Here is a 14173-nt window from a genome sequence, read left to right as displayed (position 1 = left end):
TAATTGTTTGTGTTTGCTGCCATGGCCAACCTGAGGTGTTGATCTGGATACCTGAGAATGAGGCAGGTGTGTGTTAGAAGGCGGCATCAGGATATCCATGTTGTCAATTAGGTTCACACTGACAATAGCGGTGCATCAAATTACGTAGCCTCCTAGTCATTCTAAAGGGACCACTTAATTGGCATGGTGGGGATGCTGCCATAGAGGGGTCTGCTAAAAGACACAGGGGTGTAAGAAAATATCAATACACTCGAGTATCTAGATAATGTTTCGATTCTCAAAATCACTTCTGATTTTTAATTTTGAAAGCAAATATTTCTGGGAGTGGTTCATTGTGGGTTGTGTTTAAACTCCCAACTGCAAGATCCCTCAGTGTTGTAATCTATCTTCAGCCGCTTGACTCTCCCACTCCAAACTAACATACCGCTTGCGTAAACACAAAGAACACAGGCTTACAAAACAGGCAGGATCATAAAGGGCAGACCACTCGCACAGACAATTTTTCATAAATCTGGATTTTTTAAAATTAGCAATACATTTATGGTAACTCCTGCATCAGGATACGTATTGTGTCACCAGATTCTTGTTACCACACAGCCTTAAAGACACAGCTTGTAACAGTTGAAATTATGAAATGTACTTTTATGACAGATGCAAGTTCATTGATGGTGCTTCATGGGCGGCGCTCTCGCTACAAACAGACACCTGCTGCTGAGCTCCTGTTTCATGTTGCCTCTCAACTCAAGTGTGAAATTTGGGTGCGGCCTCTGTTTTGTTTATGTAAAATAAGACAGCAGCCATTCAACTGGGCTTGTTTAGGTTGATGAGTATGTTAGTAATAACCCCAATAATAAGTATGTAGTAAGCACTGTGGAAATTCAAGTGCGGGTATTGACTCTTCTTCCACGCTCTTTAAAGGAGCTATATGTAAGAAATCTAAAGCAAATTGTCGTAAAATCCTCCTAATATGTCACAGAGACTAAGGAATAATGTTCATATAACATACTGATCTCACCGACAACAATAGTACAGCCAGAATATTTGCATCTAAAAAAAATTGACAAACAAATCAGTCTCCAGCGTGCCGCTGTCCAGCAACCCCGAATCTGTAGGGGAGGGGGGGCGGACACGACTCGCGGCAGTATTTTGAATTTGAGTGCAGTAACCGTTTTGGCCACATTCTTACATACAGCGTCTTTAAGCTACCTCAACCAAAAAACACAGACCCAAACTGTAACAAGTGCAAATCCTGCAACATGCTACAGTATGATAGCCATAGGAACATGTGCAAGCTCATATTGCAGGAGTAGCTTGTGCTCTGTGCAGCATTGTGCTACCGAAGCTGCTGTGATAACTCTCCAGAGAAAGACAGGATCTCTTCATGATCAGTATGAACAGGAAGAACTATTACAGCAATACACAACCATTTTAATGTTCATATGGGCAGAGTATTGTGTCAGGAATCTATCCTGAACATAACCGCAGGCTTATTTTTTATTTCTTTTGCACTTTATTGATTGAGAATCTATTCCAGCATCATTGAGTCTTCGGAAAACAATGACATTTAAGTCACTGTAGCAAGGGGATTAATTTAGCAAGGATTAGCAGGATAATGTATTATATTTCCCACCCCTAGTAAATACAATATCTGGCTGTCGGCACAAAGGTGATTCACAAATAATTACTTTTTAAGGTTGGAAATGTGGTTGACTAAAGACACCCATCCTTAATTAAGCGTATCTAAAAAGTGCTTCAAAAGGAATATATTAGAGTGTGAGGTCTTTATGAAAAACAACAACTTGCCTGTGTCTGTCCAGAAGTAAAGTTTAGACAGAGTAAACTTGCTTTCATTAAACGCTTATTGTGGGCAAACTTCAAAAACAGGTGCAGTCATCACATCCATTATCCCTAACACCCCCACTACTCCAACCGTCATCAACATTGTTAGTAACATTTGTGTTTGGATTATGCCTCACTGGCATCATCGCTGCTTTACACCAGCTCATCACAAGTTGCAGTTCGACTGCCCTCAAAACACATGACCAAAGTAACCACGGTAACAGTCTCAACAACAAAGGGAGGCCCAGACCAGGTCAACAAAGACTGGGATTCTCCTCAGGATGATTAGGTTACATAAATGATTAGTGCCTCAACACAAGACCTTCAGTCTGCCTCTGAAATGACTCGCAGCTCTCCATCGAAACAGGGGTACACTTCCACCCCCCCCCCTCACCTCCCCTTCACTCAGCTCCACCATCTGTCTGTGGTCAAATATCCATACTGTCAGCCATGGGTCATCTTACAGACAACAGAATAAGACGATGAGACTAGGGTTACTACATGTGTAGGGATCACCTCTTTGTTTGCCGTGTCATTCTACAGGTAGGCCAAACAGAAAGACAGAACTACAGTTATGGAACACGAAGTTAGGTTGAAGGAAGCTGTGTTTAAGTACAACATCAGCAGAAAATTGAGGAAGCCTAAAATCTGTGTGAAACTACAGTTACAGTTGAAGATGAAATGGAATGTATTATGAATTTCCTTATTTTCTGTCACATACAAATACTGTTACACTATCGGATATTCTTAACCGTGGCCAAAGTCTCAAATAATAAGGTAAACGTATGTATAAGTAATCCCTGTGAGCAAAAATTTCAGGCTTCATTCAATTCTAAATACTCTGTTTACTACATTTTTTTCAACTTTCGAGACAAGGTGCTTTATCTTTATCTGGTCATCTGTTCCAGGCTTGTTATACTGCAAGTGTTCCTAAATAATGTAGCCTATACTGCTAGCTAAACGCTAACATCAGGGAAACAAGTATTCTTGGTTTGCCATCTCTTCCTGATTTTGGATCATATTCCTGCTGGAACTGTTGAAAAGATTTTGGTTTAGAAACTTTCAGAAATGTCCCCCGGCTGCAAGTACACTGCTACATATAGCTACATGCTAACATCAGAGAAACAGTTAATCCTGGTTTGCTTATGTTTTTAATTTTTCCTTGATTTTGGATCATTCTCCTGCTGGAACATCTGGATTTGAAGATTTTGGTTTAGAAGCTTTTACTGGTGATCTTTCATGACAGAAAGTGCTACGTTAGTCATTCCCCAGCTGCAAGTATGCTGCAACATGTAGCTACATGCTAACATCAGGGAAACAAATAATCCTGGTTTGCTGATGTTCTAAATTTCTCCCCAGTTTTGGATCATTTTCATGCTGGAACTTCTGGTTTTGAAGATTTTGGTTTATAAGCTTTTACTGGTGAATTTTTATTGTAGGCTGGCTGCAAGTACGCTGCTACATGTAGCTACATGCTAACATCAGGGAAACAGTTAATCCTGGTTTGCTGATGTTCTATTTTTCTCCCTGGTTTCAAATTATTTTCCTGCTGCATGTCAGGTTCTGAAGTTTTGATTGGTGATTTTTCATAGTAGAAAGTGCAGCTACAGGGGCGGCACGGTGGTGTGGTGGTTAGCACTGTCGCCTCACAGCAAGAGGGTTGCCGGTTCGATCCCGGGTGTGGGAGCCCTTCTGTGCGGAGTTTGCATGTTCTCCCCGTGTCTGCGTGGGTTCTCTCCGGGCACTCCGGCTTCCTCCCACAGTCCAAAGACATGCAGATTGGGGACTAGGTTAATTGATAACTCTAAATTGTCCATAGGTGTGAATGTGAGCATGAATGGTTGTTTGTCTCTATGTGTCAGCCCTGCGATAGTCTGGCGACCTGTCCAGGGTGTACCCTGCCTCTCGCCCGATGTCAGCTGGGATAGGCTCCAGCCCCCCCGCGACCCTCAAGAGGATGAAGCGGTTAGAAGATGAATGAATGAATGAAAGTGCAGCTACAATGATTGTGTAGAGACGCTGAGATATGAAAGACCTGAAAATGCTGACCAATCAGAGCAGACTGGGCTTTTCTGAGCTGGGTGCTTCAGCATACAGGCGCTAAAAAGGAGTGTCTCAGACAGAAGGTGAATACAGGTGGTCCAGCACAGGCAGTATGAGAAAAATAAAGTTAAACAACAAATAAACAATCAATATTAGAATAAATAAATTAGTTGAAGTTGTAATTCTCATATTTCAGGGAAGATATATTACTGCTATTACAGTTTATTATCATGTCAATTTTAATTTAAATGGAGAGGGGAAGTGGATCAACTATATAGACAATAAACAGAACCTCTGTTGTTCACTATACACACTACACCATTGGAAAACATTAGAAGCACCTTTATCAAACACAACCTTATATAACTGGATGCGAATAGATCACTGAGTACACAATGTCTAGAATTACCCATACAGGAGTGGCTGTTTTATTGAAGGCAAAGGCCAAATCAATTATATCAATACTATTTAAATGTGTATTTAAAAAAAAAAAAACAAAGCTGGGTGTAACTCGCCAACTCACCCCACACAAGTTATAGAATGTGTCATTGACTGAGTGGGTTCAGTGACTATTTGCAAAGGTGATCAAATAAAAAAATTTATTCACCTTCAACAGGAAACTCTTATAGTGTTTGGCTCTTTGTACCAAAATAAATATTACATTGCCTCAGCAGAGACTGGCTTGAACCATCTATTCAAAATTGATTCTCAGTAGATCTGTGCATAGCATGTTATCACATGATAGGACAGACTAATCTCTTGTTTTCTGCTATTGACTACAGCAGAATTATGAAAATCCACGAATCTAAACTGAATTGTCTTGAAAACACAGGGTAAAGTGATTTCCTCTGTAAGCTAGGTGCTCAGACCAAAGCAAGGACTTAGTGTCTCATGTCTTCTGCAATCATAGGGAAAAGAATGTTTTAGATTTTACAGCCTCACAATCAAAACGGTTATGTAATCCGGGTCCCTTTCAGGGTGACGCTCAGTGTTCCTGCATATCATAGTAAACCATATTTGGAGTTTACAGTACGTGTGTGTGTGTGTGTGTGTGTGTGTGTGTGTGTGTGTATAATGGGGAATAGCGGGTAGGGTATCACACGGTCAATGAAAGGCTTTAAGAGGATTGCTTATGCCTCTGACTGACTCACAAGGTGCAATGAACTCCCACTCTATTGATGTTTAACTAAATTCCTTTGTTAATAGAGTATTTAGAGTCACATGTCCTTGGACTGTGCGCACACATTTACAACACAGGAATGTAGCACACTACCCCGGCAGGCAGATTTAGGCATGAAAAGTCTAGACGGAAGCAGAAATGACAATTTTGATGTGTTTATTTAAATAATGGGGCATGTGTTGTTCTGACCTGTCAGCGGTAAAGAGCACGACAAATCTGACATTGTTTGAAGTTATTTACACGCGTCGTAATGACTTTCACTGAAGGGTCTCCTTTACAGTGTACAGATGTCCCAGACAAAGAGACAGTCCGTGGCTTTGTCCCAAATGACTGTAATGACTGTATCCTTGGGGATTTGTTGTCACCCCGATCATCATGGGAACACGGATGGCATGTTTCTGCGGTTGCCGTGACGATAAAAAGGAGTCAGTCCTGGATGGGAACAAGCCCTCAGGGAACCATGGCAACTGCAGTGAAAATGTCAAACACCAGACCTTAAGTGTTCCAGCCGGAGGAATTTCAGTGATTGAACTGCTGTGTATCCAGCTCGCCATGTTTTCCTTTCATGCCGAGTTCATACAGTTTTATATTTATGGCTAATAACCTGGAGATGTTCCATTCTTTAAACGGTGTTACTGAAGTTAAATAGAGAGGCTGAAAAATGTATCACTACATAGCATGCTTGTTTATTCACAATGGAATCTATCTGAGGCAGCTTGGCACCAAGTTAATATTTTACCCTGGCTATCCCCAGCCTCTGGAAAATTAGCCTTAAGAGGCTGGCTGGATTGAGCTAAATGGATGGATCAATTAAGCAGCAGAAGGAGGGTGGGAGGTTGGAGGTGGGGCGGGGGTAGCGTTACAGTGGGGACTAGAGATGGATGGCTTTAAGAGTGCCAGAGAAGCTCTGCATTACTACAAGCGAGGCATCAGCACGGAAGCAGCATGAGCACTACGCACACATGATCACGTCTAATGCAAGACACCAACCTGTACTTTCCTACACCTACTGTAAATACAAACGTAGCCTCTCACCAGAGCACTGCACGAACACAGACACCACTATTACCACAGCGAGTGGATCAGTGTCAGTCGAGCCAACTCTGTGCACTATGGTTACCTCAGACAATGCTATAAATTTGAATGCCTATAAACTTTACGAGACTTAAGAGAGGCTGTTTCAGTCCTACCAATGATGTAAAAAAAACCAAAACATATGAAACGCTCATTCACTCATTTAACATTCATTTATCCGACAGCACAGATTTCATTTAATCCATCTACAAGTCCTATGTATAGTAAATTAACCTACATGTCTTACCCCTTAACAAAGTTAATGATTTACCCACATTAAGTCAGCCAGGGCAGCAGGTTAGCATCCAAACAATGCTGGCACAAACACATGATAATCTAAGCTAAGGCTAGCCACATGTGGACTTTTTCATTTCCCTGTAATCAATGCAAAGCACCAAACTGCATAGCACCAAACATAATCTCTCTGATCTCGAGAAGCTCCTTCCTTCTTCAATACCTCTCCACCTCGTGCGCCAGTTTTTACCCAAATTAGGATTCAAATGCTCCTGGGGAAAGGCAGTCACTTGTAAAATTGGAAAGTCGGCTTTGCAGGAAGTGGCTGCACAAACAAATACACATAAAAGCGGACGGACAATCACATATGTGCACACTGACACACAGCGTGGTGGGTGTGACCAGAGGAAATGTAAAAAACTGCTCTGGGAAAACACTGGGGGGAGGCCAGCATGGCCAGGAGTAGTGAAGGGAAAGAAAACAGCGCCATTAGGACTGAGAAAGTGATAGCACAGAGCAGGCCTGGAATATCTCTGTCATGACAGTGATAACACCGCACAAGCTTAAATCAAAGGTGCGGTCCTTGTGCTGTTCTCCACAAAGTAATCCCTTAAGGTAGGAAGATCGAGAGACCATTCAGCATTTAATTATCAGACTATATGACAGGAAATTTGAGCACACGTACAACAGGTATACACATGACATCATTTAAATGTCAACGAGCCATAAGCTGTCAATAGGCTGAAGCTACAGAAAACAGACCCAGAGCTTAAATGTCCTCAGCAAGGGAAGGACACACCTCTGCCTCATTATTCTGAGAGAATGCTACACAGGTGCCAGTGCTGTTGTGTCTCGCAAGAGACTGATTCAAGATATACTGCAATATAAATCATTTGTCCCATCCCTGATCCACACTTAGGTTTATTAAAGTTTTCACTGGGCATATTTCATCAGTTTTAAGCAAAGGACATACACTGTAGATACCCCAGAATACAACAGCATTATAGCAAGCTGTAAAAGCAGGGTAGGGACACTTCAGTGGGATGTCTGGCAGTCAAAGGCTGATGTTCACATGGGTGTCACAGGTAGTTTATGTATTACTTATGTAAGCCATCCAATGTGTTAGCATTTTTATATTTTCTGATGTTTGTTTTACGCTAACATACTTGGCACACCCCATAATTAACACTGGGTTTATCAATCTGCATTCAAAATGGCAGGCAGATTCTCAAAAGCCTGAAAATAAGGGTCGCACAAAATTGCACAGGGCAGCAGAGAGTGTGTTTATCATTAGTTATTCTCCGTGTAATACCTGCTGATGAGGCAGACCAACTCGAAGACATGACACCTGCAGATATGCAATTATTTCCTCGCTGTAAGAGTAGGAGGTGTGTTTACATCCAAAGGCTTTGGCTATCATTTGCTTCTGAGACATGTACTTACTGGCAGTCTGCGCCCTCACTATGGTTCTGAGGAAAGGATGACAGGTAGACGAGGCATGTGTAGCTGTCAAGACATGAAGAAAGAGCTACAAAGGTAACGTAAGGTCGCCTCAAAGCCAAATTTCTACTTACTAAACACATAAAAACATCTATATTGCTGTTAGCAACTGTTTTGTTGCAGCTTGTCATGTCGAGGTGGCAACTGTCTAAAGATCTTCCTTAGCTCACCTTTGTACTGTTTGACAAAGTACGGTACGCATGAAACTATTTTAAAACCGTGCTAGATCTCTAACTTCCATCCTATCCATGTGTCTGCATTGCTTCACACCGTGAAGCAACCTGACAGACAGTACTGGCTGCCAGCCAGCAGGCCACACCTGGAAAGAAATCTGTTGTACGATATGAGACATTTACAGTATTACAGATAGATATACAAGAGCCTTACATCCACACACGTACACATATAGCCATTCAGATGAGAGGATGAGCCTGGTCTCCAGAGACAAAGGGAAGCACCTGGCTTCTTGTCTTACTTGCTCTCACCGGATATGGAGGGGTGTGTGTGTGTGTGTGTGTGTGTGTGTGTGTGTGTGTGAGTGTGTGTGTGTGTGTGTGTGTGTGTATCTGCGTTCGAACCTATAAATAGAGCCTGTGTCTTCCCTAGCCCTCGCTCCAGTGGGATTCTCTCATGTTTTAATTAAATAAACTGCTGCAATCAGGCCCAGCTGTGCCCTGCATCCCCAGCCTGCATCAGTCAGCATCCATGCTCGGGGGCAACATAGAGGCTGGGGTGTCAGTGCATATGAGTACATGGAGACAGAGAAACCGAGAGAGAGACGTAAGCAGACGGGAGGAGAGAGAGAGAGAAATGGACTAAGCTGTGAAATTGGGGCATTCTGCACCAAAGCCACCTGGGTATCATAGGAAGCCCTGCTCAGGTGTTCTGGATGGGTTCCCCGATGTGCAAACCAGCAGAAGGAAAGGAGCTAGGCTCATCTCTTTCATCCTTCCCTATCCGCTTCCCCCCTCCTCTTGCCCTTTTCCATCTTTCTATTACTTTGTTTTACTCTGAATTATTCTACTAATTCTTTGCAGTGTCCCCTCCTATATAATCTCCTTCAGTGAATCTGGTCACCTTCAAAGTGTGGCTGTCGTCATACAATGCTGTATCTAACACATCTGTGGCCAGAACTCCTCATTTGATGTGATTTGAAAAGACCCATGATGGGAGATTTTTGTTGTTAACTTAACAAATTCACATTTTATGCTTTATGGCAACAGGGAAAACTAGAATAATCATTCTCTTGCTAGGCTATTTATGGTGCTACAGCACAGTATAGTAGGGCTGAGCAGCATATTATATCGATATCACGATATGAGACTAGATATCGTCTTTTGAAGGCACCAACAGTCAGCCCTACAGTATCGTCACAATATCAATTTTTAGGGTACTGTACTGGGTCAAAAATAATGTGATATTTGATCTTCTCCATATCATCCAGCCCTATATTACTATAATGTTTAAAATGATGTGAAGGGTCCACTCACTGGAAGTGAAGCCCACTCTGACAACGACCTCTATAGGGCAGACATGCAGTTTTGTAGTTTAAGTCACCTAATGGAAGTATATAATATTGATTTACGGACATTAGCTCAGGCTATGATCATGTGGAAAATGTCCTGGCTAGGCTGTAGTTTGTTTTCAGTAACACTTAATAGGTGACCAACACAGCACCCAATACTTTTCAAACACCCTCAAAAAAATACTTCATTGTATGTGTCTGATGCTTGGATTATTCCTTGTCCAATAGGCCCGTGTTACCGAGAGGTCTGAGGGCTATTTCTGCACATAAACTTGATGTATTCTGTTGGGGATAGTTAAATCCACTGCTAATGCTGTGCTGTGGTTCAAAATGTTTTTGTTACCAGGCCGCATTTGCTGCTGTTTGTCTCTGTCTGACAAGCTGTGGCTCACTAGTGCATCTCTGACCACAGGATCTGAAACCCCAGCTAATGCCCATGCATCGATATCACTGCCAGTGAGTAAATCATACCACCTCATGCCAAAAAAATTGAAACTATTTCCTTTAAGCACCATCCTCCAACCCCCACCTGCTTTTCCTGATTAGGCCTGCTGCTAGCTCTCTACCAGGCACCCCAAGTGTAAAAGACTTAACTGTAGCTTTTAGTAACAGCAGCAGAAGCTGCCTTGCTCCTGGTTACCATCTATAATTAATGGACTGGTGCTGCTGGTCCTTGTTGTGTTTCTGAACTAACCCTCCAGTAAACCATGTGGCCATTAGAGCCCTACAATAGTCAACACCCAGGAGGACGGACACGGCCAAGAGCAGCTCTCAGTCAGTTACCAGACACCATCAATACTTGAAAAATAGTGAACACGTGAATGACAGATTATTTTTATCCCGGTTGCTCAACGATTTATTTGTTTATTTGTTTCACATTTAGAGGAATCATTGCTCTCTGTTACGGGGACTTACACAGGCTATTCCTGTCAGTAATGTGTCCTCCACATGAGAATTGATTTAATTATTGATTAAGTTATCCACAGCAAGTAAAAAGCGTGAATGGGTCAATACCCATTTTGATGAGTAAGAAGGACCAGCTCTCTCTTTGGTGTTTTAGAAAGGCTGCACTAGTATGACAGAAACACTATTTCACTCACACAGTCACTCCAAAAAATGACAGGCTCTCATTTTTGACAGTGACGAGCCCGCTCCCATTGACTGTAAATGTGTTTTTACTTTCTTGTGTAAACTCAAATACTGGTCTATTGTATTTGTGCTCTGATAGATGATTCATGCCATGTAGTGGATATTTTAAACGGAGCAGATACCACTTAACAATGTCTCAGGGAAGCCCAACCTTGCCAAGCATGCCTGTGCAGCAAACACAACAGGATATCCAACCAATGGTCGCTTAAGCAGTAAATAGAAAAAAGTTTCCAGTGGCCAATTTTAACTGTACCTTGTGTTTCCTCACATATTTCCTCGTGAATGTTCCCCACGATTGAAGAACATTAGCGAGCATGTTATTGCTACACATTTGCACGCTCATCTTGTTTTTTACACCCACTCTGTGAAAAGCTATCTGACTGGCACCGAGTCAAGGACAGAGTCGGGTGAAAGTCCCAATTTTACAATAAAAGCCATGCATCAAGATAAGCCGTGCCTGTTAAGCTACAATAAAGTGACTGATGTTTGGGCGTCACATGGGTGATAATGACCAAAATAGCAAGCATGAATGGCTGTAGGTGATAGGAAGAGTGAACCATAGCCTCGGCTGGGGAGGCCTCCAAGAAAAGATGAGACTGAGACACTCAACAAGATTCTTGGTGACACACGTGTGCACATTCAATGAAAGAGACAAAAGGTGATGGAAAAAAAACAGTAGGGAGGGGATGATGATACATTGATGAATTAATGATAACAGGGATTCAGGACATGTGATATTACACAACTGCATGTGACATACAGGCAGTAAGGAGTGATTTGTTGTCAGTGATCTCTGCTCAGGTTGACTTCACTAATATTATTTAGGGCCTTTGAATCCATGACTCATGATGTGACCTTTGCCCAGCCTTACAAACAGTCAGGCAGGGTGAGAGTTGTGAAACACAAATGGTTCAAGTATGACTGTTTAATGACTGCCAATGAACCCCAAATCAAAACCAAAATACCATATTTTTCCCATGGTCCCAGTCGTCACATTAAGCATGATAATCATAGCTGTCAGGCCTACTAACATCATCATGATTATGGTGGCCGTGATGCTCCTAAGTAGCACTATTATTACCATGGTCAGGTACATGGATATTATGGGATTGAGTTCCAGCATCCAGCTGAGTCTCATCATCGATTGGGCGAGATCAGGGCTCAGAAGAGGCGCATGGCCCCTCCGCTTGTCTACACTCCCAATCCGAGCTGTCACACATGACCTAACAGCCCATACACACAACCATCACTTCATCCTAACGTCTTTAAGTGTTGGAAATAACACCATCAGGTTTGTTTCCACTTACCGATTCCGGGGGCGGAGTAGATGAAATACAATGCGGAGGTGGACAGTGAAAAAAGGAATAAAAGCCCAAGGAATGACCTTCTCCGGATCCGCAAATGTGTCGGCATTATACAGGCAGCAAAAGCACACACAGGCACGTTTCCGTATCTTCAACGACGGATATACCGGTTCCGATGTGTCCAGATGCCAGAGCCAGTGGTCCGCGGACAGCCTGGGTTAAATGAGCCGAGGGAGAGTGGCCGGTTTGCGGCAGCGATGAGGATCCAGGCGACTAGGAAGTCTTTCTATTTCCGCGGCAGGTCGAGAGCGCAGGAGAGGACCTCCAGTATTCAATCAAGACATTCAAATCCCATTCCTGACACGATGGTTTCGGTTTGACTTGGTCCGATGTCGCAGCGGCTGGTAGCGATCGCGCAGTCGAACCTGGCCTGGTGTTGTTCAGTGAGAGACCATCATTTGGCTCGCACACTACGTCGGTGATGGTGTTTGGCCGCTCCTGCGCTTTGCCTGCCTGCCTACTAGCCCTATGAATGGGGCTGCCGCTCCGCAAAATGAGCAATACCTAAAGTGGGCGTTAACGGTGCCCAGCAAAACAAGTACGTGCTCACAACGTTAACAACGTAACCTGGCGACCGAAGATTCGAACGAACGTAACAGTTCGACAAACCGTCGCGACGTCGTCACAGCGTCGTGTCATATGGTATGATCATAAAGCTTATATTGACCAGAGTCACATTACATTGGGTCTGATTTATGGCTAGTTAAAGTATCACTTTCACTATAACTAGCTACAATGTAAATGTAATGGAACCTGTTTTGTTGTTGTTCTTGTTGTTCTTGTTGTTCTTGTTTGTTTAATAAATAACAAACAGTAGCAGTAGTGCTCAGTGTTGGGAAGGTTATTTTGAGAAGGCAATAGGGTACAGATGACCAATTACCCTGTTAAAACTGTAATAAGTAATGTAACTAGGCTATTTGAATTACTTCATCAAAGTAATGTTACTTATTACATTTGATTACTTTTTCCAAGAGCAATTCCTGCACTGTGAAAGCAACCAAATTAATTTTATACTCTATAAGCTGTTTAAAATATATATATATATATATATTTGGATGTAACCCCTTTGTTAATCGCCAACATTTTCATAAGTAACTGTAACTCTATTAAAAAATTTCCTCTCAGTAACTGTAACAATATTAATAATTATGATAATGACTTTATAAAGGACACAGAGAAAGGTCCATGGCATAGGCCTACCACAAGCAATCATCTCTGCACAAAAATATGATATAATAACTACATTATAAGTTCATAAAAATGGACAAAATTCAATAAACTGCACCCACAACAACAACAGATTACAATTACATTTATTTAATGTAATTTAATTATGTAACATTGAAGCACTGCAGTGTAGCGTAAGCATTTTAAAAAAAATCAAACTTGAAATATTCCACATTCTTTATACATTAATGTAATTATTCAACATTTAGAACCAGCACTGCAGTGTAGCGCCAGCTTTTCAAGAACCTTGAAATCATCCACATCCATCCATTTTCATCCACTTATCCTGGGCCAGGTCCCGGGGGCAGCAGGCCAAACAAAGCACCCCAGGCGTCCCTCTCCCCAGCAACGCTTACCAGCTCCTCCTGGGGGTCCCCAAGGTGTTCCCAGGCCAGATAAGATATGTAGTCCCACATCCACGTTATGAGTATCATTCAAATTTCATCTACTTTCATACTAATAAAACCTTTTCCAGCTATTCCTACTACTTTGCCTTCTTCTTACACACTTAAGCCAGCATTGCAGTGTAGCATCAGCTTTTTAAACAACCTTAAAATATTCAACATTATTCATACATTAATGGTGTTATTCAACATTTAAAGCCAGCATTGCAGTGTAGCGTCAGCTTTTCAAGAACCTTGAAATCATCCACATCAGGAGTATCATTCAACTTTTCAACTACTTTCATACTAATAAAACCTATTAAAACTTTTCCAACTATTCCTACTACTTCACCGTCCTCTTACACACTTAAGCCTGCATTGCAGTCTAGCATCAGTTTTTCAAACAACCTTAACCTCCACATTATTCATACATTAATGGTATTCTTCCAGATTTAAAGCCAGCACTGTAGTGTAGCATCAGCTATTCAGCATGTAGCATTCACACCCGCAGTTTCTTCAGAAATTGCATTCTCTAGTTTAATTATGTAACCCTGTTACTACCAAATACGATCATGAAATCAGCATTAAGGTTATAAGGTACAGTTTTATTGAAACTATTTTATTCTTGTATGCAAGGGTGTGGGTTTTTATTTGA

General features: G+C 42.0%; 1 protein-coding gene across 1 annotated transcript in view; it reads right to left on the bottom strand.

Annotated features, from left to right (window-relative positions):
- b4galt5 (UDP-Gal:betaGlcNAc beta 1,4- galactosyltransferase, polypeptide 5) overlaps window positions 1-12655 on the bottom strand; it is a 39397-nt gene extending 26742 nt beyond the window's left edge. Inside the window, exon 1 of the mRNA XM_050065922.1 lies at window positions 11852-12655. Coding sequence (XP_049921879.1) covers window positions 11852-11957 — 106 coding nt within the window. The 5' untranslated portion in view covers window positions 11958-12655. The remainder of the gene's footprint in view (window positions 1-11851) is intronic.
- Window positions 12656-14173: the final 1518 nt, after the last annotated feature.

The sequence above is a fragment of the Epinephelus moara genome, chromosome 16, assembly GCF_006386435.1.
Source record: "Epinephelus moara isolate mb chromosome 16, YSFRI_EMoa_1.0, whole genome shotgun sequence".
NCBI lineage: Eukaryota > Metazoa > Chordata > Actinopteri > Perciformes > Serranidae > Epinephelus > Epinephelus moara.
This window is presented reverse-complemented; position numbering and strand designations above follow the sequence as displayed.